Source organism: Hetaerina americana, unplaced genomic scaffold (assembly GCF_022747635.1).
Source record: "Hetaerina americana unplaced genomic scaffold, ioHetAmer1.1.p SCAF_3, whole genome shotgun sequence".
NCBI classification, from domain to species: domain Eukaryota; kingdom Metazoa; phylum Arthropoda; class Insecta; order Odonata; family Calopterygidae; genus Hetaerina; species Hetaerina americana.
In genome coordinates this window covers 71,828,050-71,852,126 of record NW_027286874.1, presented here as the reverse complement: position 1 = coordinate 71,852,126, position 24,077 = coordinate 71,828,050, and the positions used below count along the sequence as shown (strand labels likewise).

The 24,077-nt window shown below is 34.9% G+C and overlaps 1 protein-coding gene across 1 annotated transcript; it reads right to left on the bottom strand.

Moving 5' to 3' along the window:
* Positions 1-949: 949 nt before the first annotated feature.
* On the bottom strand, positions 950-24,077 carry Nup188 (nuclear pore complex protein Nup188). The gene is made up of 25 exons (XM_071587507.1): positions 23,976-24,077; positions 23,679-23,886; positions 23,107-23,325; positions 22,767-23,024; positions 22,055-22,194; positions 21,727-21,961; positions 20,454-20,741; positions 18,049-18,306; positions 17,663-17,811; positions 17,306-17,585; positions 13,665-13,935; positions 12,743-12,876; positions 11,652-11,810; positions 11,024-11,308; positions 7,858-8,009; positions 6,542-6,686; positions 6,133-6,395; positions 5,862-6,019; positions 5,546-5,787; positions 4,815-4,952; positions 4,409-4,684; positions 4,169-4,323; positions 3,862-4,081; positions 2,204-2,377; positions 950-1,440 (listed from the first exon to the last, which is right to left on the bottom strand). The coding sequence occupies exons 1-25, from the start codon at positions 23,996-23,998 to the stop codon at positions 1,099-1,101; spliced, it is 5,172 nt and encodes a 1,723-aa protein (XP_071443608.1). The 5' UTR covers positions 23,999-24,077; the 3' UTR covers positions 950-1,098.

Here is a 24,077-nt window from a genome sequence, read left to right as displayed (position 1 = left end):
CCCATACTGGGTCTTGATTCCCAAGGTCAAATATTACATTGCCTGACACCTAGAGAACCTATCGACTGCTTTCAGTAAGGCAATTGTTAAAGAGAATTCTTTTTTCTTCTTACCTGCAGAGTTCAAACCAACCAAATGGTCTTAAGTAGCAGTGAACCTGATGAATGAATTTCAAACTATTTCATCATTATTATCTATTGTGTGGAACAGATGATGAAAGGCTATCTAAAACAAAGTTAAACTTAAAAATGCTCAAAACCCAGTTAAAATAATCATTTACCTTGATCAGAATATTCTGAATTTGCCCAGGTAATTAAAATTATCTTTAAATATTGAATTTAACCCAAGGACTGTATGAATGCATTTAACATAAGATACAATTTTTTTTAAATCCCTTTAGAAAAAAATGTTTTACAATGGCATGTGATTTATAATTACACCAGCTCCTTTAAAAACCCTAACAAATGGCAAGTGCAGAGGGTCTGGCTGGCATTAAGTACTGGAGCTCTGCAGAGAAGCTGAGAAAACGTTTGGTTCAGTCACTGTCAAGGTGAAAGATTTTGTCCCTGTGCTCTCAAATCATCTAAAACTCTAGAATTTTAATTGAAGAGTCACTAGAATTAGCCAATTCAATTACATAGTAGGGAGTTGCATACGTAATGAAGTAATTCCTAGGACAGAAGATTTATATTTTTCTTGCTTATTCAATGCATTCACCAGAGTAAATAAAGATATGAGCTTACCATAAGTAAATCCTATTCGAGAGCCTCCAGTGTAGCTATGGCTGAGGGAGTTTTGTGACACTATTGCCAAATGGAAGAAGGTGGTGAAGATGCATCGAAAGATATTTTTCTTTTTTTCTGATCTTCTAAACACAGCTTTTCATTACTTCTGTCAAATTCCTCCAATAATCTTTTCAAAGAACATACCAAATGCAGGAAAAAGAAAATGAATGTAAAAAATTTTATTTCCTCACACACCACAGTCACACGCAACACTTTTTTTTATGAATTCACCATAATGATTTACAGCCATATAATCACTGTCCTTTTAAATTCAACCTGAACAACTTTTGTGACAAGTCACTAAAAATTAGGGTCATCGAAAAGATTTGAGAATGTGAGTCATGAAAGAGAAAAATTCTAAATCTGGTAAATCAACACAAACATCTGCACTACCTGGTGTTCCAGAAACACCAGCACTTGAGTGGATTCCACTACTCTCTGGGTGAGTTCTTAACTTGGGAGTGGAAAATGTGGATGAACTTTTGTCTTGACTAGATGTGGAAGGCAGGGTTTTTTCAGCACCAGATGAGAGTAACCTTCGTGCAGCAAAGGGTTTAGGGGGCCCTACTGGAGTTCTCTCTTTCCCAGGAGTCAAATTTCCTCCACTCCTTGATTTTTCGTGCACACATTTCTGTGCAGTATATACATGCTCCAACTAAGGATAAAGAAACCAAGATTATTTTAAATGGTTGATTTTCTAGTCAAATCACAAAATATTCTATTATTTATTATGCTTACTGAGAACATCACATGCCACAAAATCATATTCAACAGATTCGTTGACTATTAGATCAAACATAGTCAATACTTTTGAAATCACAATATATCTTATTTATTTATGATACTATATTAAAAAAACCATAAATACAGTAATCTTAATAAAAAACCAGAAACACAATAATCAACCCGAAGGTTGGTTTGGTAGGTGATGGTAGAGTTCGCCTAGTACTAAGCATGACGGCATGTGAAATTCACTCATCAGGGTAGGGGGGCCAGTTCCTTTCCCTGTGCCAGTTAGGGTTTCCCAGGAAGACCTGGTACCCAAAAAATCATATAGCTTGGGTGGAGCTGCAGGTGCCCAGAGACTTGCCCGGGAATCGAACCCAGGACCCTCCAGTCAGTAGTCCAACGCTCTACACTCTGGACTACTGTGACCCACTATACTATAATACGAGTATATATTTCAATAATTAAATATATCCCTTTATTCAAAGGGATATATTTAATTGAATAAATAATATTAAATTTATTATAAATATAATATAATATAAATATTTATTATTTATAAATATAATTTACAAGTTATATTTAATATATATTTTACAAAAACACTGGAATTCAGCCACAAGTCTTTGAATTTCAATTCATAGACTTGCAAGGATTTCTTTAGTTTAAAATTAAATGATAAGATTGCTTACTATTTCTCTAGCTAGCTCTTGGCGGAGGTGCGATCTTTCCCCACTAGCAAAATTTAAATGAGCAGCAATCACAGCAGCCTGACTGAGAAGGAATGTGACTAATAACTCAAACCCAAAGCACACAACTTCATAATGGGTTTGGTCATATGATGATTTAGTCAAAAATTTCTCTTGCTGTAAAGAAACAGAAAAACTTATCAACCATTTTATATTTTATGAATCAGATTAAATGAGACAGTTAATGTGACAACAGAACTCCTTCCAAATGAACCGACTCTGGATAATAGATTCAAAAAATTGATGGAGTAACCAGTGGCATCACTCAACAGACAGTACCTATGTCAGCTGAGGAAACTATTACCCACCTTTAATTAGTGAATGACTGTGTTTCATTCAGAAAGAGTGGAAAACAGTTCACAAATTTCCAAAATTCAGGCAGAATTTATTTAATTTGGATGAAATTGGTTGCACATATACTTATGAAAACTATATGGTGCTAATAAATGGATTTAAATCTGTATTTCATTGGCTAAACATTTTTGCAGATAATGCAGTTCCATAGAAATGATTTTGCGTCTCTGAAAGTATTGAGTAATTGATGGTTTCCAGCGTAACTTTATGGAATCGATTCTTACTGGAAATGAAAAAAGAGTAACTTTGTGATCCCACAGAAACTTTATTACAATATTGAACCCAGGTCGTATCGTAAGAAAATTTCAGTGGGATCACAAAGTTACTATTTTTTCATTCCCTATATGGATTAAGGAAAGAGAAAACATATGCATCAAGGCAAATAGGCATAGGATTTCCGATGAAATTAGTTGGCTGAAATGCTACCTATTTAACATAATTTAGCATCACATATGTCTTAAAGCATACAAAAAATAAACGCAAGTCAGCATGCAAGTTGATGTTGCTTGTTTTTACAGCAATTAATGAACAAGATATTTGTTTGCATTTAAAACCTGTTACAATACACAGCCCACAAAGGTATTAAAACAGTATGCCTATCTCTTTAGATGGCTTCAAACAAAATACTTTTGACAAGTGGCATTTTGAATTTATGAACAGCTGCCATAAATTAAAAACAAAAGATTATCATAACAGGATAACTAATTAGTTGAAGGTATCATACGTACTAAACAAGGTTCAAGTGTAGCTCTAATGTCAATTACAACAAAAAAGATCAGTATGCTTCGGTTTGCACGTGCTTGCACCACTAAAGTTTCAAATTCAGTCACTACACTTAAAATGTTAAGGTCGAAATGGAAATTTGCATAATGTTGAGAAATTTACTTTGCCATCATTTGCACAAGAAGAAATTCAGGTAAAAGTTAGATGAAAACATGTATCATGCATAAATCAGCTGAACTAAACTGCAAAAAAAGTCTCTCAGTGAGGATCTTTAACCTTGCATTGCTTATAGCAGTTCATTCCTATGACGCTAGGAGTCTATTCCTAGGAGTTATTGAAACCACCCCATGCAATGAGAAGTACTTGCAAGTTCCATGAGCACCAAGTAAAACTAACAGAGATTCCTCGGAATCCACAGCATCCTCAAGCCATCATGCCACTAATGTGATAAACAACAATCTCCTAGTCATCCTTCAAATGAATACCTGTTCAATCTGCCTTCATTAAAACAGTAAGGTACTCACCTTAGATATCTCATCACAGTATATTGATGCTGATGATAACAGAGTACCATACGTCAAACTTGGGACAGATATTAAATTGTTACTGAATGTTTTGTCACTAGTCAGAACAACAACTGGTTCCCAATTAGAAAGGTCATCTCCTGTTTCAGTCAGTAAATACTCTAAGCTTGGTGTCAACCTCATCAATGTGTGCAAGCAAATACTTTTTATTTCAAACAACCTGGAAAGTTAAATGTACAGCACATGAACAGTTAAACAGAGAGCATACAATGACAAAACTTTTAAAACTCCATAGAATGGCAGCTACCTGTGAACTGTTTTTATCTGCTCCATCGATAACTCTCTGTCAGAGGAATGTTTTACCTCAGCATCAGAGTCATACACAACTAACTCAGTAGTTTTTAAGCCTTTTGGGTCCTGAAGAGCAATTATACTAGCATGCAGGGTGACAATTAAACCTTTCTGGAAGAAAGAATGGAAAACAAATATTAAAAGATAAGACAATGCGCTCAATGAAGAATGAATCATTAAAAAAACCCATACTTACAATTAAACTCTTGAGTGTTTGCTTTTCCGTGAGATGGATATGGTAAAATTTTGCTAGTTCATTTAGTAAGCATAAGGTTTCATAAATTGTGTCTAATGTTTCTTCATATTGATTAAATCGCAGCATACCCATTGAGCTCATAAGATGATTGTGATTGAAAAGTATGAAATCAAAGGCAGAATTCACAAATGTATTCTGGTGGACACGCAAAAACCAAGCACAAAGCTTGATACCCAGATTATAAATTTGATTCCACTGATTCTTATTCTCTTGAGCCTGCAGAAGAACAGGGCATAAACAAAATTAATGAATGTCAAATTAGAATCAAAGTCTGAAGTCAGGAAATTATAAAACAGGAGACAAAAATGGATAGTTAAATCTCTATATTAGACATTTGAACACTCACATTTTCCTTGCAGGCCATTAGAGGTAGCCATAGATAAGAGCCAATGTTCTGCATGACTAATGAATGGCCCACAGGGGTATCAACAAGAAAGCAAAACAGATGAAATACACTATTCACGTATTTAACATTTGATTGCATCTGAAAAAAAATTATACATGATTGAAGAGAATTATTCTGAATAATAGTATGACTACTTAAAATCTTTAAAGGACTCTGACCAGTAAACATTTTCAATTCTATTTTTCTTTCTTTTGATTAAATCAGAAACAATACTAACAGGGTGAATTAAATAACCAAGAAATAACCCAAACATGACTTCATTATGTGTACATTATAATATTGCCAATCACAAACACATGAGGCACCAGAGTAACAACTATCATGCATAATTTTTGATGGAGAAGGGCATGAACTGTGTAAACAGCAACTCAACTGTATACACATTTATGTATAACTACCACAAAATTGTCTATGATTTTGGTATAGGAGAAATTTCCATCATGAATATGAAATCTTTTTTATATGTGTAAGACTTCCTGTGAGAGTGCTAGAAGTTTTTATTTCATATGTTATCGATAAATACTTTAACAACATTGACCTTCAAAATATCAAAGATGGGTAACTTCAATGAAAACATTTTTCAGACTATGTATTCTGATACTGTATTCACTGCACAATACATAGTTAAGTCATAAAAACCAAAGATTTTGTTCAACAGTTTATCAACATACCTGAAGGCAATATGATGTGGACACAAGAAGCTGACTGTCAATTTTAGTGCTTTTAAGCACTCCTACCCAGTTTTTGTTATCCTTGACAATCTTCAATAACTTATGAAGTAATGTAACAGAGGCAGTGGCACTGTGTGAGGCTTTGGAAGCCTTTCCATCAGCTGCATCTTTCAGAACACTCAAAGATTCAACACTAATTACATTCGAAATGGCCAACATTAAAGCCTCCAGAGATGCTTCATCTGAAATTATGAGAAATACTTCCATTATATACTTGTACAGGATTATGTTTCCATTAAAAGTTGACAGAAAATACCTTTCACAACTTCTTCAGACAAAAAGTCCAGTGAAATCATGGCTGTGGCCAGGACTGCATCCTGTGCTCGAGGATGGAGCTGCTCATATGCCGTAGAGACACGATATAATAAGTTACTAAGGTCTTCAACTGCCTTAGACTTGGAAGAAAAACACTTCCTGAAATTAGATGCACCACAAATAATGTCAGGAAAATTTGTTCCTACCAAAAATAATCAACCAAAATTGATACACAAGAAATGATAGAAACAGAATCTAACAAACCAACTTACTCTTTGAAAACTTTCAAGATGAGTAAATAAAATTCTGACAACAGCACAATTGCTTTCATGTCACTCATCTGATCAAGCAATGCAAAGAATGTGCTCACAATCACTTCGTATGTACTCTCTATTTGCTGCTTGCTCAGAGAAAATGACTGATTGAACATAATGGTGATGAAATTTTTCCAAGATGTGAGGATGGTGATTTCATTGGATACATCTGATGCCTTCTTGTTCTTAATGATTTCCTTATCCAAAGAGGTGATAATAAACTGAAGAAATATTAGGAGAATATTAAAAATTAAAGATATATAAGGAGAAAAACTGGGACTGCAACACATGCCTAAGGTATAGAAAAACAAGAGCCCATGAAAATACATAGTTTGATACAAATTTATTTATTTTTCTCTTTTCATACCTTGGACCAATCCAGGAAATAGGTTTTGTCTTCCCCGAAGAATTTTTGCAGAAGTCCTTCCAGATTTTTTGAAATTTGGACACCCTTCATGAATAGCTCAAGGCTCAATATGTTAAATATAAGAGCACATGATCTTGAATTCGAACTACAAATAAATGAATGTTAAAATATAAAAAACAGGAACTTCGCCTGAAAATCACTACGTGACTACACAAAACATAAATGCTCTCATACATACATCCATTCATTCCACATTTGAAATTACTAGTCAGATAATTGATAGTGAAGCATTAAAAAAGGATTATTCAACAAAGATTGATCATACATTTTTTTATTTTCATAATTTATTAAGCAAAGATTTAATTTTATTGTATTCTATACTTATTGTGCAATGGAAGAAGTTTTATTGATCTCAATTCAGTATTGCATCAGCAGAAGCCATTTCAATCAGAAACATGTTCAGTTCATCTGCATCAATGATGGGAGGTAACATGCAAAGAGCAATACACCGGTTTAAATGTTGCTTTTGCCTGAATATATTGTCAGTCATGGCCTGCCTAATGCTACAGGAAGCATATGTTGGGTTTGTGCTGGCAGTATGAGAAATTATCATGGAATACTGTTGAGAGACCCTAAGTAGCATTGAAAGACCCCCCCAATTAATGCACAGCTGTATACCACAAATGCTGGAGTTGAATACCTCATGAAAAGCAACATCATGCATATTCCTCATCCTCCCTACAGTCCAGACCTAGCCACACGTGACTTTTTTCCAGTTCCCCAATCTGAAGAAACATGTTCACCTACATTTTTCAACATCAAAAGCAATGAAGGCTTCTAAGGCAACTTTTAAGGGCCAACCAAAAAAATGGCTTCCAAAACTGAAATTACATTAAGATGGGACTGTTGTTTAACATCCAATGGGAAATCCATACTTTTGAGGACCACCAAAATTTTAAGAATTATTAAATGTATATCATTAAAAATAAGTATGACCATTCTTTATTTAACAGTCCTCACATTGCGCTCATTTATAATTCCTAATATATAAATGAACAAATGCAGCAAGGACATATGTTTTGTTCAAACTTTGAATGGCTGATGATGTCTGGCAAGTAGTTTTGATTTAATTAAAAATAAAAATATATATTACTAAAAAGAACGAAATAAGACTAAATAGTTATCATGCATCTATCATCCAGTGTTTAACCTTGAAATTTTGTAATTCAAGCTCTTAAGAGGTTTCACCTGGCTCATGCATTGAATTCACAAACCACATGTAGCATATTCATAAACACTTATCTCATAACACTTACCATGGAGGCAAAAACAAAGGCAATAAAAGATCATTCCAAAATCCTTCCTTGTTCCCCAGGTAAGTAATGATGGTCTCCTTCTGTGCTATCCACAAAGCATGAATCAAATCAATGGATGAGTCGTAGAGTGGGCCTTTCAAACACTGCTCATCCTGATAAAAAAAAGGCTGAATATTATTTTCCAATCCAAATAAAAATACACTAATGTCAGTATTTAGACGAACAGAATGTCCATTATAAAACAATGGTGTTGTACCACTGTAGTCAGTTAGGTAGCCAAAAACCACATTGTAGTCAGTCAGGAGCAACTACCAAAAAAGCACATTATCCTTTTCAAATACCTTTGGGATGGCCCTTCATGCTTGCTTAGAACCGATAGAGAAACTTTTGCTTGAAGGTGGGAGCACACTTCTAAGACAGAACAAATTCATTATTTGCCACATGTGATGTGTTTGGATCCACATGGTACCTGAGACTACAGCTTAATTATGCACTTTGTTAAATTGCAGGTAAATCTCACAAAGGAGCAACTCTGTGTCTCACTTGAAGAGTAACCTGCAATCACCAGACTATTGCCATGGTCACAAAACAATAAGGAGGATCTTGACTACCATTATTTTTGCAGAGGGGGATAAATATTAGAAATTATCTTGGGTCTTCACGGTCACAAGGTTGTCTGGAGAAACTGCCCCAATGATTCCCAAGTGGACATTTTAAAACTCAAGTTATGATTTTGTTCTGCTAAACAGAGATAAAAATATCATAATCGTGTTCCAAGCAATAACCTATTTGACTGGACTCCAAACAGTGCATTAATCTGCTGTCTATCATCGATGTCTAAAAAAATTGTCCTAAGATCATTCATAAACCCTCAAAGGAATATCATCATAAAGAGAAGTTGAAATAAATAATGATAGTGAAAGTGACAGGCAGACAAAACAGACCAAAGACAATAGAAAAATAAAGAAGAGAGTAAGGGAAGGAAATGAACTCCAGATATGAGAAGATGGAGGAAGGACATAAAATGGAAAAAGATATTACTTAAAAAAATGACAATGGGAAATCAAGCAAATGAAGACAATGGAGGCCTGGCAACATAACACACAGATTCAAGAAGGGAACACATTCTGGGAGAAACTGAAATTTCAAGAGACTAGACCCCTTCTATAGCATCCAAGTTGGACCCTGTAAAGTCAAGTTTTTCATGTCCTCAATAACTTGGGCCAGCTCCTCAATCCCAAAAATAATATTTGAAAATGATAATAGCAGCATACGTCAAGCCCAAAATTTAGTAGTAGAAATCTACTACTGGTAAATACATCTTAGAAAAATCTGGCCATTACAACACCACTCTCTAGCATGCTTCCGCATGTGTACCCATGACTCAATAGCATAGATACGAGGTCTGTTAAAAAGTATCACAAATTTTGAATTTTCGCAGGTTACTTGTATTTCATTTGATTTTTTTGGCGTTATGTTGGTACAAACATCTCTCACTTATGCCGAAAGGTTCAGCCATTTTAAAATGTTCAATCAATTGTTGACAGCTGTTTTGCTTGGATGTGTTTTGGCTTGTCTTCGAATTTTGCCTGTTCCAAAAAATGGATCCATGAGTCTGTATCAAATTATGCGTGAAAAATGGAATTAAGCGCGCGCATTGTGAATGTTGACTGTGGCATATAAAGAAGCTACCTCGGACCGAAGCAACGTTTATTGGTGGTACCAAATGTTCTCCGAGGGCCGAGAAGATGTGAACAACAAAGAGTGTGCCGGACGCCCAAGCACGTCAACAAAAGACAAAAACATTGATGAACTGAAGAAAATAGTATTGGCCAATTGTCGAATCACCATTAGAGAAATTTCTGAGAACCTAAACATATCCATTGGTTCGTGCCATTTGATTTTTACCAATCATTTGGGCATGACACGGGTTGCCACAAAATTCGTAACAAAATTGCTCAATTTCGGCCAAAAACAGCAACACATTAACATTGCTAATGACTCTGTTTGCGATGACCCAAATTTGCTCCAGAAGGTCATAACTGGTGACGAATCATGGGTTTATGGTTATGACGTGGAAACTAAAGTTCAGTCACCCCAATGGAAGCTGCAGCACGAGCCAAGACCAAAAAAAGTGCGCCAAGTTCGGTACAATGTGAAATTTTGCTTACAGTTTTCTTTCTTTGCAGGGGTGTAGTGCATCATTAGTGATTTCCACAGGGTAGAGAGGAAAATAAAGAATATTACCTGCAAGTTATGCGAGGATTTGGGGAAGAACAAAAATTGGCCTTTGCCCCATGACAATGTCCCTGATGACACATCGTACTTGCATGCGAATTTTTGGCCAAATACAACACACTAATGATGTCGCAGCCACCGTATTCCCCTGATCTGGCCCCCAGTGACTTTCTTGTTCCCGAAACTGAAGAGGCCCATGAAAGGACGACGCTACACTACGATTGACAAGATAAAGACTGCATTTAAGGAGGAGATCACAAAAAATGATTTTTTGAAGTGCTTCGAGGATTGGAAAAAACATTGGCACAAGTGTATATCATCTAATGAGGATTACTTAGAAGGGGACAAAATAGGGATTCATGTATAAATAAACAATTTTTGAAAAAACACAAGTGTCGTGATACTTTTTGAACAGACCTCGTAAGCCATACTGTGCAGACAGAAAATTTATGTTCTGGCATCATTTCCTTCAGTATGACTACTGAGTGTTTCAGAGAACCCATTACAAGTGTACAAGTCCACACTGGAGAGCAATGAGAAAAGCTAATATTCCAATCACTATAATTTACAAACTATTTGTCATGATTATTAACCATAATTGCATTTTTACAGATAATTTTCTCAATCACATTTTTATCTATTTCTTACATATTGTTATATAGCAAGAAAAAAGGACTATCCTCCACCTAATAATCAAATGACTTTAAGCTTTCACAAAAAATATTAAGTATTTCTGTATCCTAGTTCGAGAAAAATATTCATAAAATTTCAGCTCCTGGGTCTTTTGGAGTTAGTCTTTCAACAAGACATAGGACATCAAAAATGGTAATTATACACACAGAGTTGTAAAACATAAAATGAACTATTTGACACATGGAAAACTGGATAATAACAAAAGTAAATACTATTACATGAATAAATGACAAACCTTTTCAGCAGACTTAAGGACTGAACATATAAAATTAAGGCATCCTCCTTGAGGCCCACTTTTCTTCTCTTCCTCTGTTCTGAATCTTTTAAAAGTTGATGTATGCTGTATATTCACAAAAACTTCAGTTAACCCAGGTTGTTTTTCAATACAAGCAGTAATAAACTCGAGGATGGCGACTTTTAAGTCAACAACTTCTGTCTTTGATTCTAATCTCCGCAAAAAGGTATCCCTAACAACATCACCTTCCATTCCAAAGCAGGCTAACAATGAAACAGGAAATTCCTGAAAACATAAAATACAAAATTCTGAATTGCTGAAATATCATTGATAGCAATAATTCAATTACTTCCAAAAACTTAGACTTTCCTTCATATATTTTAACTCTGAAGACTTTCAATGAAATATGCAATAAAAAGTGTAGATTTAAAACTTTTTATTTTGATTTTAAGCATATAAGATGGTCTACAAAACTATGCACTTTATTAGCTGGGGAAAATACTGATGAAAAGCAAATGAATGGCCCAAGTTTTTCACCTCTAATACACTGAAGGATGATAATGTAATCAAAATGCTCAGTTGCAGATAAATATACATATATTAAACAAGGCTAAATAAGCATAATTACCTTGGCAAATCTTTTCAAAAGTTTCACTGCCAATGTTGGTAAAGTGGGATTGAATCTATGGTATATGTAATATGCAACGACCAAAACTAATTTTAGTCCATTATTCCATGATGGAGGGCCATATATTTCCAATTCTATCAAAGAATGTTGTTTCTTGTCCTAAAAGGCAAAAAGACAGTTATTTTGAGGAATACATATAAATTGCAAAATAAATATTTTAACTGTTCACTGGAAGACATCTCATTTTCAGTCTCTTTAATAAATTAAACTTTATCAGCAGAACACCATACATATGAAATATACACCTATTGTCATGTCCATGTATGAATCAAACCAATGCAGATCAATTCAATATCCTTCCAAAACATAAATGATCATCCTTACCCCATTAAAATAAGGTACAACCGCAAACCCTACAGAGATTGAGAAAAAATACCAGAGCTCACCCGATATGTTTCTATTACAAATCAAGCCTGTAAGATTGATTACCAATAATGAAGCTGGAAACCACTCTTTAGAAGAAGGTACTTTATGTCATTAATAGTGAATATATATTTCATGCACTCATCCGAGTAAAAAAAAAAATGCTGCTACACATTAAAAGTGCATCACAAGAAATAGCTCACAATTATTCCGAGCTTCTTTAGGTTCTCAACATCGTAGAAGTAATTTCAATGCATGAGTCAAGTTTTTCAAGAATTTCATGAGATAGAAAAAAATTTGGAGATTTTGAAATTCAAAAATATAATACAAAAATGAATTTATTCTAAACAAGCCAATATAGGAGGAATTTTCGCCAGGTATTTGTTCATGTTCAGAAACATGCATGTCATTTAATGACAAATAAATAATTATTGTTAAGCATGTGAAATTCACAGGCACAGGGAAAGGGGCCCAATTTTTTCCTAGTGACGCCTATGGTTTCCCAGAAAACCATACCGATTAGGTTTAACTAACAGTACCAAGAGATATCATTTCGATTTAAACCCAGGACCACCCAAACAGTAACTAAATGCTCCACCCACTTAGGAGCCCAACATCACTAACTTAAGTAAAAAAATTAATCCCAATAACACAAGAATGTCACTCACCTGGACAGCAGCTTTCAACATAAAAACTCTGTTGAGTACAGACAGAGACAACTGCACCATGTTGATAAATTCCCCTCCTTGACCACCAATCCAACTTGTTTGCTGCTCCATCAGAGATTGTATGAACTGATCCCCTGCAACAATGACCAGCGGTATTATATAATTGCACATTAAAATCTTTTCTGAGGTTGTAACAAATAACTAACAATGGGATACAATTACCATTATCAAAATGGGGCACAAGCTTGACATTTCACAGACAAACTTAAAAAGCCTCTGAATACCAAATAATATTTATACCCTATTATTAATTACTAAAACCTGGGCTGAGAAACTTAGCAGATATCACATATTAAATTTTAATGATTCAAAGAAGGCATTGTATATTAAGTAGTGTCCCAAGATAGATGCTATCCAATTTCAAGTTTTATCCAAATTTTTACATTAATCACTTTAATAATGGAAAAAGTGATGTGGAAGAATAAGTATAAAACAGCACAGATGATCATAAATTCATGAAAATTACACAAGTCAAAATATTACACATTCCATTAGTATTTCGTTGAGGCATTTCACTAACGAAATGTGCTGCATTTGCAGTGCTCATCAGTTACACAATTAATATTAAAAGTAAGGATATATAATCATTATTTACAAGGTAAATAAAATAATATAAATAAAATTGATTGATTGATTAATTAGTAGAATAATAATTAATTCATTACAGATAACCAAGCTCTTTTAATCGTACTCATTACTACAAAAATTAAGTTTAAGTTCATTTAGTAATCCTCATATGATTTCCAAATTTTCATGGATATTAATTTTTCACTTATTCACAAAATTCTAAAATTGAACAACAATGAAAAAATGCAGATACACAAAGGCTTAGCCAGGGAACAAGTAGTCAGTAAATATTTACCTGTTGCAACTATCCTGAGGAGAGTCATCCCAGAATCACAGTTCAGAAGACTATATACACACATTTTTCTCACGGTGTTCATTAAATTTTTTTCAGTTTCCAAGCTTGCCAGATCAGCAGTCAAAATTTTATGGAAGATTAGGAGACACTTCCGGCCGATGAAATTGCTATCCAAAGGGTTCTGATAATGCCATGTCAGGTAACATGGAAACACTTCCCTGATTACAAATGTTAGTCCTCCAAATAAGATGGTCGGATCTGTTTCAGAATTCTTCCAACAGAAAAATATGGAAAGTAAGATTCATGCTGCCCATCCCAAAATTCTAAGTAAAAAAAGTAATTTTAGCACAAACCCATCTTTACACGGCAGTTAAATTCAATGCACATTGAAATTATACAACATACCAAGCAAATGACAAATAAGTATAATCATCCCTCACTTTAAAAAGCCATTAAGAATTTGCATAGGACCAAATATAGTAGCTCCCTTCAAACAACGTGAAGAAGACTAGAAAATCAGTCCTAATAAACACTGGTTCAACGGTGATTTCAGAGAACATTCATCAAAAAATTAATCAGGATACAAATGGCAATCACATGGCTAACCTCAGCCAGATCAGCAGAGGTTATTTAAATGACAAACATGCTTTATACTGTCTACTTATATACTATAACATACAATGCACTTAATACATAGGCATGAAAGTGTGCATTTTATACTATATCCATTTACAGGACAGCACAATGTGTTCGTCATATACACAATGTTGTTTCATCGTGCCATGCCAGGCATGGACAATTTCATTGGAAGAGATTATGTGAATACACTTGTATACCAGCCTCATTTAACCCATAGCCTATTTCACTCTTCTTTAACACTCCCAGTAAAATGAAAATGAAAAATAAATAACTTGGGTTTTCCACATTGAAAATTTTATTTATGACCTAGGTTTCCTTATGGTATAACTCTTCAGGTTACTCTTATCTCATCTTCAGGTCTTATCTGAAGCTATTACACCATAATGAAACCTAGATCGTAAATAATATTTTCTATGTGGAAAAGCCAAGTTATTTGTCATTTTCAATAAGAAGATTTTCCATCAAGTCACGCCAGAAACAGTTTTATTTTACTCCCAGTAAATATCTTTTACCATGTTGCAGTTCCAAAATGGCAAATTGTAACCTAGTTCTAATAATGAAACTGGCACATGGTCCATTAAAATGTCAATAAAACAGCAAAAATTCAATTTTACAATACTCAATATTATGCTTTTCCCTATTTTATACACATTCATCACAGCCCAAACCTTATTAAAACAAAGTCTATTTCACCTACTGAACACTTATTCAACTTGTTTCCCGCAAATTTATATTTAAATCTCGAATCCCCAACTTAATTTTTCATTTATTTTTTGAAGTATTAGCTCTCTCTTTCAAGAAATTTATAAATATTGGTCAGTGCCTCTTTTTTTATAAATAAAGACAATAGGCTGCATAATAAAAACTAAAGTTAAAATAAGAAGTTTAACAATGCATTTTGGACATATTGCTCTGAGGCAATTTCCATTCCATCAACACAAATATTGAGTACTTCATCAATTTAATAGCAAAAGAAGTGATCAAGACAGTGAAATGAATGGAATTCTCAAAAACATTTTACTTCTGATGAACTTTGCATTTTACAATATTTCTACCATTCTTTTCCAACAATGACAAAATTCTCTGCCCAGCTGATTCAAGGATATATTTAGAGGTAGGTGGTGCTCATTTGCAGAGGAGTCACAAAAGCAATTATGTAACAGTTGTGAGAAAAATGGAATGCTTCCCATTGTCTGCTTTAAGTGTATTTCAATGTATTTTGATATTCCAATTGTCCATTTTGAAGGCATTTTACATTTGAAGTTCTAAGACAGTGGCTAAGCATATTGAGCTGACGTGCACATTTTATGATTAGCTATATTGTTTGTATCGTAATCATAAATGGGAAAAGGACTTAAGGACTTACGTTTATGGCCTATTGGGAATAAGATAAGGTAGGTAGGTTGTCAATGGCCAATAATTGTGCAGTGGGAGAGGGAAGGAGTGGGATGAGGGAAAGATATGAATTACTCAGGGTAATGATAATTCTAAGGAAAATCATTGGCCATTCTTTGAGTTGCCACACCCCTCAAACATACATTTTTCACATAATAACACCATCACCGTACATCTCACTCACTTGAAGAATTTTGATGGGTGCTAAACCATGCCAGTGAATAAAGCAGATGATAATGTGATCCTTAAAATTTAAATGATGTCATTTTAAACACGGAAAAGCTTCTCCCTCAAACGGCAGCTATGCAACTCTGTACACTAACAGAGCAGCCGTCAATGTCATCAACCACATCTTTCTATCTACAGGGTCTAACCCAAAAATAAGTAGAATGATATTTTTTCTACCAACACAGATGGCTGGAGTGCATTGATTTGCGGTGGGATAGGTGGTAAGAAGTCTTGGTAAATCAACGCAATCTGCATCAGTTGCCTATGGGCCATTACAGTGTGTGGATCACTGCTAGACTGGACCCCTGTTCAGGGATCGTGTCACAAATTCACAAAGCCATGTTTTATAGAGCACTGATAAATGATAACATTTATGGGCCAAGCTCAGGAAATTGAGCTTGGAGACAATGTTATAAAGATGAAGTACTGTCCCAAGGAATGTTTTTCCATTGGCACAAGATGTTTTGGGAGGGTAGAGAGGAGGTTGACGACAAGGGCAGCCTTGGATGTCTGTAAATGACACATTGCAATGAAATTGTGCAAAAGGTGAGAGACATGCTGAATTCTGACCAATACCCGAGTGTCAGAACACAGAAGTAAGCAATCAGCAGTGAATTAACATAAGAGTGCAATATTCTGAAAACCACAGTACATCACATTCTCACAGATGATTAAGCCATGAGAAAGGTGTGTGCCAAGATAGTCCCCAAGGTGCTTTTGGAAGATCAGAAGGCTGTTCAAGTGACAATCTTGCGTGACCTCTTGGACAGCTGTGAAAGTGACCTCAAGTCGGGATGTGACACAGCCAGACTTCTTCTTGTTCCCAAGAATAAAAAAAAATTGAAAGGCAGCCATTTAGGAACACAGAATTTCAAAGAGGCCACGATGAGGTGCCTGAATGAGGTTCTCGTCAATGCCTTCCAGGAAGCGTACCGCAACTGGCAGAGGTGCTGGCATCATTATGTTGAAACAGAAGTGTGCTATTTTGAAGAATTTTAGTAAGTAGTAATTGTATCTCCAAAAATTTTTTTCTCAGATTTATTCTACTTATTTTTTGGGACAGACCCAGTACTCCTAGTCCTATGAACAAATTGGGGGATCTTAGAACTTGAACGTATCTCGTATAGTGTGGAGAAAATATTGCTACTTATGCCAAATAAAAAATGGCGGAAAATCCAAAGTTTAATCCATGTAGACAGTTGACAGTCTTGCTACTCAATAGCTTGTACTGTGAAAGATGAACTACAGCTTACTTGTCCACAAGTATAGATTGTACTTGATCAAGCATTCCTCAAATATAGATGAGCCCAACAATTGATATGAATGAATGGGATTAAAAAAAAACCATTTTGGGTGGTGAAATTTGATTGGACACTCACCTCGACTATGTTTTCAAGAAATTGCAGATATGCTTTCAGCAAATCAAAACGGCCAGTCACACATTCCTCTCGGGCAAGCTGAAAGCCAAGAATTCCCACATCGAATGAATCTCCATTGATGTAACTGATATGATCCAACTTTACATTCTTCACATGTGGCAAGAATCCAGTTTTTTTCAGCTTCATGCTCACATCATCAAAATAAGTTAAGATCAATGTGGCAAAAATCTCCATGCAGCAAGCAAGAACAGAAACAGGCCCATTTGGTACTTGAGAAAATCTGAAAAATTCAAATTTAAGGACTTAATAAACCCCTTCACTAATAGCTAAAAAAAAAGTTTACTCTATACAGCTTACTTGTCCACAAGATAGAAAACCAATTCCACTGTAGAATCCATGTCCTCATCGAGTACATATTCTGTTTCCAATATTTTCTTAAGAAATTTTAATGTGACCACACCCATGTCTATAGTAGATGGCTCAACATTGGTTGAGCCTTGAGAAACCTTAAAAGTAAAATTGAGTACACTGTTATACACATGCTATTCTACTATTGTATAATTTCCTAACGTCAGTGATTAAGACATTTGATATCTCAACCATAATTACATGGTCTCCTACACATTATCAACTTGACTTTCAGAATTAATGTCACTTTCTTTGCATTCAAATTCATAAAGTAGCACAGGAAACTAGTAAGTAATTGGAAACTTAGATTATGGATTATCATTTCGCTAACTTACTTGGTTTAGCAATTCTTTCAGGGTGTCATAAAGAACATTCCATATGCTGTAGTTGCACTCCCAATGAATTGTGGGAGGAGGGCCTTTTAGAGCATATCCTTTTGTTCCAGCAAGAAGTAATATCCTACAGTGTTTCAGGGGCCGTCTGTTTTGATTCAAGGCCCAAATTGCAGTGTCCTCATCAACACCAAGATATGTGGCTACAGAATTACCCAATGGTTCAGCAAAAAGTCTCAGATGTTTTAAATCTGCCAGCACCTGACCAGGGAAAAATATTATATTAGAAAAGAGAAGGAAAATATTAAAGGAGTGAAAAAGCAACATCACAATTATATGAATTTATAGTCCACATTTTTTCCAATCAGATGTTTAACTAGAATGTGGGAATGGGTTTACATGATGTTATTAGGGCTCATTAGCTCTTTGAGAGGGTGAATAACAACTCTAACCACAATTTCCTTATTACCACCCAGAAAGTAAAAATTACCACCATATTCAAATAAAAGTTAGGATTTTCAGCAGCAATGGCAGGCAAAAATAATTTCATCCTTTTCTCACCATAAATGGCAATAAAATAAAAATGTTTATCAACAAGGTGAGAATATAAGAATTGTTTTGCTTTGCACCTCGGGCAGATCAAGGTCAATTAAATTTAATCTACCTGCTTCAAGCTCATTCTGTCCATAAAAACAGTCTTATCCACTAGAACTTTTGTAAACAGACTTGGAAAGAAGCCACCAGAGCAATCTTTTTATCTCCATCACTTCCCTATTGTTCAATCCCTTCAAGCCTTTATTAAAGATATTTTCACCATCATATTAAAATCATAACTAAGCTACTCTCCTAATGCCCTTCAGTTGCCCCACAAATCTTGGTGACACAGTTTCATCGGAAAAACAAACCATAGGACCCCACAATAAAAGCCACCCAAAAATAAACAGATTAGTGCTGCCGTTGGTGGAGCTTATGTAGTATGCATTTCTTCCACTAGGTGAGCACAGCGCACCTCGTTCAGAGTTCTGCACATGCGTTGATGTCATCTGGGAAAGTTGTGTTCAGTCACAAGTATTCTTTTTGTGAAAGCAGTTTTGCTTGCTCCTCATTGTTCATTACCGCAGATTTAAGTGAACCGCGTTTCGCAGTGAAGTTTTGCTCCCTGCTGGGGGACAACACTGCAAAACTGTTGCGATGTTGAAAACTTCACAAGGATTGTGCTATGAGCAAAACTCAAAGTGTGCTAATGGTTTTCTCATTTCAAAGACGGTGAAATGTCACTTGATGACAAATTGCTATCAGGACGTATATCAACTTAAAGAATTGACGAAATTGTAGAAAAAGTTAGTGCAATTGTGCTTGAAGACCAACAGCGGACTATTGAAGAGATTAATAAGTTATCTGGAATAATTTTGGATAAGATTTGATGATGAGAAGGGTCACTGCAAAATTTGTGCCTTGGTTCCTGACGGGAACAGCAAAAAGAGAATCCAATTGAAACTTGCCAAGCATTGAAAGACCATCTCTGAACCAGCCATTTTTTTCCCAAGGTCTTTTCCAAGCCATGGTACTATGGTAAGGGATCCAGTACCAAACAACCGTCAAACCAGTGGAAAATTTCATCATCACCTCACCCAAAAAAATCTCGTAGAGTGAAATCAAACATCAAGACAATGTTCATTTGTTTTTTCAATGGGAGAAGGATAGTGGTGCATTCTGAATTCATCTCACCACGTCTGACTGTTGATCAGGCATTCTATTTGGAGGTTTTAAAAAGATTGTGTAACAGTGTGCAACAAAAAAGGCCCGATTTGGGAGACAAACGACTGCTTTTCCCACCATTCGAATGCACATGTTCATACGCCCATTTTAGTTTGCCAGTTTTTAGCCATAAACTACATGACTCCCTTGCTGATGCTCGATTTCTTCTTGTTTCCGTGAATGAAGAGACACATAAAAGGACAACGTTTTGATGACGTGGAAGCGGTAAAGAAAAACCAAGGCAGGAGCTGACAGGGCATCACAACAGATGAGTTGGAAAAAGTTTTCCAAGAATGGAACCTCATATTGGACAAATGTATTAAGTGCAATGGAGAGTACTTTGAAGGTGAAATAGGTTGTTTTGCAAAAAAATTAAATTCATAGCTTTAAAAAAATAATTCCAGTTTTATTGGGTACCCCCTTCTACTGGTAATTTCTGGGTGAACATTAGAAATTAACTTTAATTTGGCATTTTACCTTTTCAATGATTTTGTTGTCATGAATACAAAAAAATTATCCTTAAAAAATTAATTTAATCATCAAATCATCAACCAATGAATAGTGAATATTGAAATGAGATCATACTTGGCATCTAGTAACATGAAAAACTGACACTGAACCATCCATAGATAAAACACCATTTTACTCACCCTACTGCAGCTGCTAGAGCTGCTGGAGACAAGGCCTTGAGCCATTTTGACAAGTGGCCCAAACTGCAATGGAAACATTTCTTTGGCAAGACAGTAAAGAGCTCCAACACCTTCTTCCATTCCATCCTCCCAAAAACAATCCGCCATTTTTGAATGACTAAGTAGCACAGCCACAAGGCTAAGAACATCAGATGTGTTGCCTAGGTTATCTTTCTCAAACGTGTTTGCAAGGAGAGAAATGAGTTGGTATATGGTAGAGAATGCTATGGTGGAAAAAACAGTTTTTTCCTGAGTCAAAGAAAGAAAAAGAGACATCAATATTAGGCATGGTATTTAAAAACAATTTTGACATGACAAAGATTTTTTAAATATTATTTCAGTACACATGTAAACATCCCTTTTCAGAAGAATACAAGGATGAACTTCATTATCTAATCTCTTATTGTTAATCTAGGACATGTGTACAATTTATAGGTCTTCCTGAGAATGGTATGCTGAGTGTTTTACCTCTTGAAAGACAACTAGAATTCACACACAGGTGCATTTCTATTTCAGACAGCAAAGGGAACAGTGCCCAAGCTAAGAATGGACTTGTGCCATTCTCCCTGGGGAAATATATACAAACACATGTTTATCAAACTAAGAATCAGTGCCCTATCAGTTGTTTTTTCAGGGCTCAACCCAGTCAATGGTTCCATTTGTACAAGCCATCTTAAACATTCAGGGTCACCAACTTGGTGGTTCACAAAGTGCATATCCATGGGTAAGCTTGAGCTGCAAACTTGCCGCCGCAAAAAGGTGATTTCATGAGGACTTAAAGCTCTTTTTCTTATTCTGCATTCCTACCTTCTTTGACTATGATACAAGATCTAAAGCAGTACGACAATTCAAATGGAAAATAATCATCAAAACACTGCAAATTGACATTAACTCTAAACTAATATATTATATTTTTATTGAACTGATTATAATCTTAGATCATACATTTTAGGGGATTAATTACTTAATTATTGAAAAGCAAAATATTCACATTAGAAATATTAGTCAAAAATTGTGAAATACTGTTACTAATCAATTGAAAGTATCAAGTATTAGGGAGGTAGGCAAATAACCCCGGCACTCCCAGTGTTATTAACTTATATTAAAAAATTGACCTATGGACCTCATGCAGCACACTGGTCGAGGCTACCAAGTTAGACATATTTAACACAGGTACTTATGCAATGTAAATTCTAAACATAACTAAAACAAACTTAATGAAATTGAAACACACCTTAAACAATGTATGGGTCAACATTCTCTCCATGAAACTGAAAACTCGTAGTTGCAAAGCTTGCTCTCCTAACTTTTGATACCTCATGTTTTGTACTTCATTTGGATTTAAATAAACCACAAGCATCCAGCCGAGAAAGAGTGGGCCATACTGTTCTGATATTCTTAACTGACATATGATTTCATCAATTTGTCTCAAAGTAGCTTCATCTTCCCAAAATATATGGTTGTAGCCCCTGAAATAAAAGAGAAATTTCTTTAGATTTCACAAAACTTAATAAAAAAATTCAATAAGAGTTAATGCATCTATTACACATCCATATACGTACTCTGGATTTTTTAATATGGTGTCAAAATTCATAGCACCTAAGAGCAAAATATTGATTGTGTAGCTCAGCATTCTAGCAGTCTCCAAATGCATATCGTCCAGAGGAGCTATGTTGGCAATATCATATCCAAAGGAATGGTTCTAAAATTTAAATTAAACATTCTTTAAATAATAAAATTATTGGATTTATTCTTTTAGACCCATCAATCATAAATAAATTAATATGCATGCATACAGATTAGTATTACGGCATATAAAGGTGACTTGCTCTTACACAAAAAAAGTCCTACTGCTTCAGAAATAATTCCCAAAAAATTCTTCCAAATTCAAAATGAACGTCTCCAAATTACCCATACAGTATAAAAGATGTAAAAGACAACTAAATCTGCTATATTCTAGATTCGTTGGCAAGGCAATCAATATCTTATTGAGCCTCTTGATATTTTGAAATGTAGAGAAAATGCTACAAAGTATTTTAAACGCACATTTTACAATGTTTGGCTATAAAAACCACATACTAAGATTGATAATTTCACAGAAGAGCATTTTCAGGAAATTGTTTCGGGTGAATAGTTGTGAGATGACATTCGTGTGACATATGAAATGTACAACCCAAATGGCAATTGGAAAATTTACGCTTATTTTTCAGCTCTTGGTTTTTCATTGATGCATTAAAATTAATAAAATCCTACTACACATAATAATTGGCTTACCTGGAAAAGTTTAAGCAGAGTAAGGAAATCATGGCATGTCAACCCATAGCATTTCATATAAATGGCTAATATTTGTGTAAGCTCCAACTGTTCCCTAAGATTTGAATATACCCAACGCTTGGTAACATTTCCTGATACAAAGTCTCCATGCTGGCCTTTTGAAGGTGGTATTTCATTAGTGACATTGATAAGTTGAGAAATAAGAGATTTCTTAAAGTCATCCTTGTCAAAGTAATCAAGCAGCACTGCATAATGTTGCTGAAATATAATAAATTGTTCAGTTATTATAAGGTGAAGATGACACCACAGCTAAATAATTTTAACGATATTGACTACCAACATGATGTGGATGGTCTTCATCATTCCAATGACTAACGATAAGTTTTATACACTGCAAAAGGAAAACTCTTTCACTTCGATAAAAAAGCCATATATCAATAAGTAGCTGTGGCTTCTTTTTTTCATTTGACATAAATTTCAAAAGGTCTTCTTCGGATCCTCGAAATTCATCGCTCAAGTAGTAGTGAAAGAGATTCCATGCTTGTATTGCATCAAGGTTCTGCAAAAATATGAAAAATCATTATTAAATTACGCCATTCATAGCGTTACGTTTACATATAAGTATGTTGTATATTCTAGCATACTTAATATCATTAAACATTTCAGCTCTGAATTTTTATGGAGAACTCACTGATTGAAAATGAACCCAAACCAACAAGAAAATGGTTTGATAAGGGTGAAGTACTCAGTTTAAATCCCTATGCCATACATAATTCTCTGGATAAAGCTGACATTTTAACAAAACAAACATTTCACCCTATTCCGGTGGCCTTTTGACCTTACATTAACCGCTCTCTTCGGAAAGAAAAAGCTCTACCCTCACATACCATTAATGTTAATAATAAAAGTTACCATCATCTTGCTGAGAGTCACAACCAAATCAAATATTGATTGATCAGTATGCTTTTTCAACTCTGCTTCTGACTGCGCCGAGGGAGATTTATAATGATTAATGCCATTGAATAAGTGGTTTTTTGATTTTTCCAGCGTAAAACTCATCCGTTCACTCGAAAGTGGGAAATTGGTTCCAGATATTAACGTCCATAGTTTTTTATTGTGCCTAAAATTTACAGGAACATAAAACAAATCTGTTAAGTTTATCCAGTCGCATATTCATATTTTAGGTACATTAACAATTATAAAGCTTACTCTATGTCTTCTTTCAATTCCATGATTATAGCTGGCGATGAAAAATGTGATCCTACAGTTATATATTACATTTTATGTACCACCGTTTGATACCCAACCAAC

Excerpts from the sequence above, each read along its gene's own strand:
- Nup188 (XM_071587507.1), bottom strand. The coding sequence starts at position 23,998 with ATGGAATTGAAAGAAGACATAGA. Across the intron at positions 8,010-11,023 it reads TCCTTAAGTCTGCTGAAAAG|GATGAGCAGTGTTTGAAAGG; the intron begins GTTTGTCATTTA and ends TTTTTTTATCAG. Across the intron at positions 4,685-4,814 it reads TAATGGCCTGCAAGGAAAAT|GCTCAAGAGAATAAGAATCA; the intron begins GTGAGTGTTCAA and ends GTTCTTCTGCAG.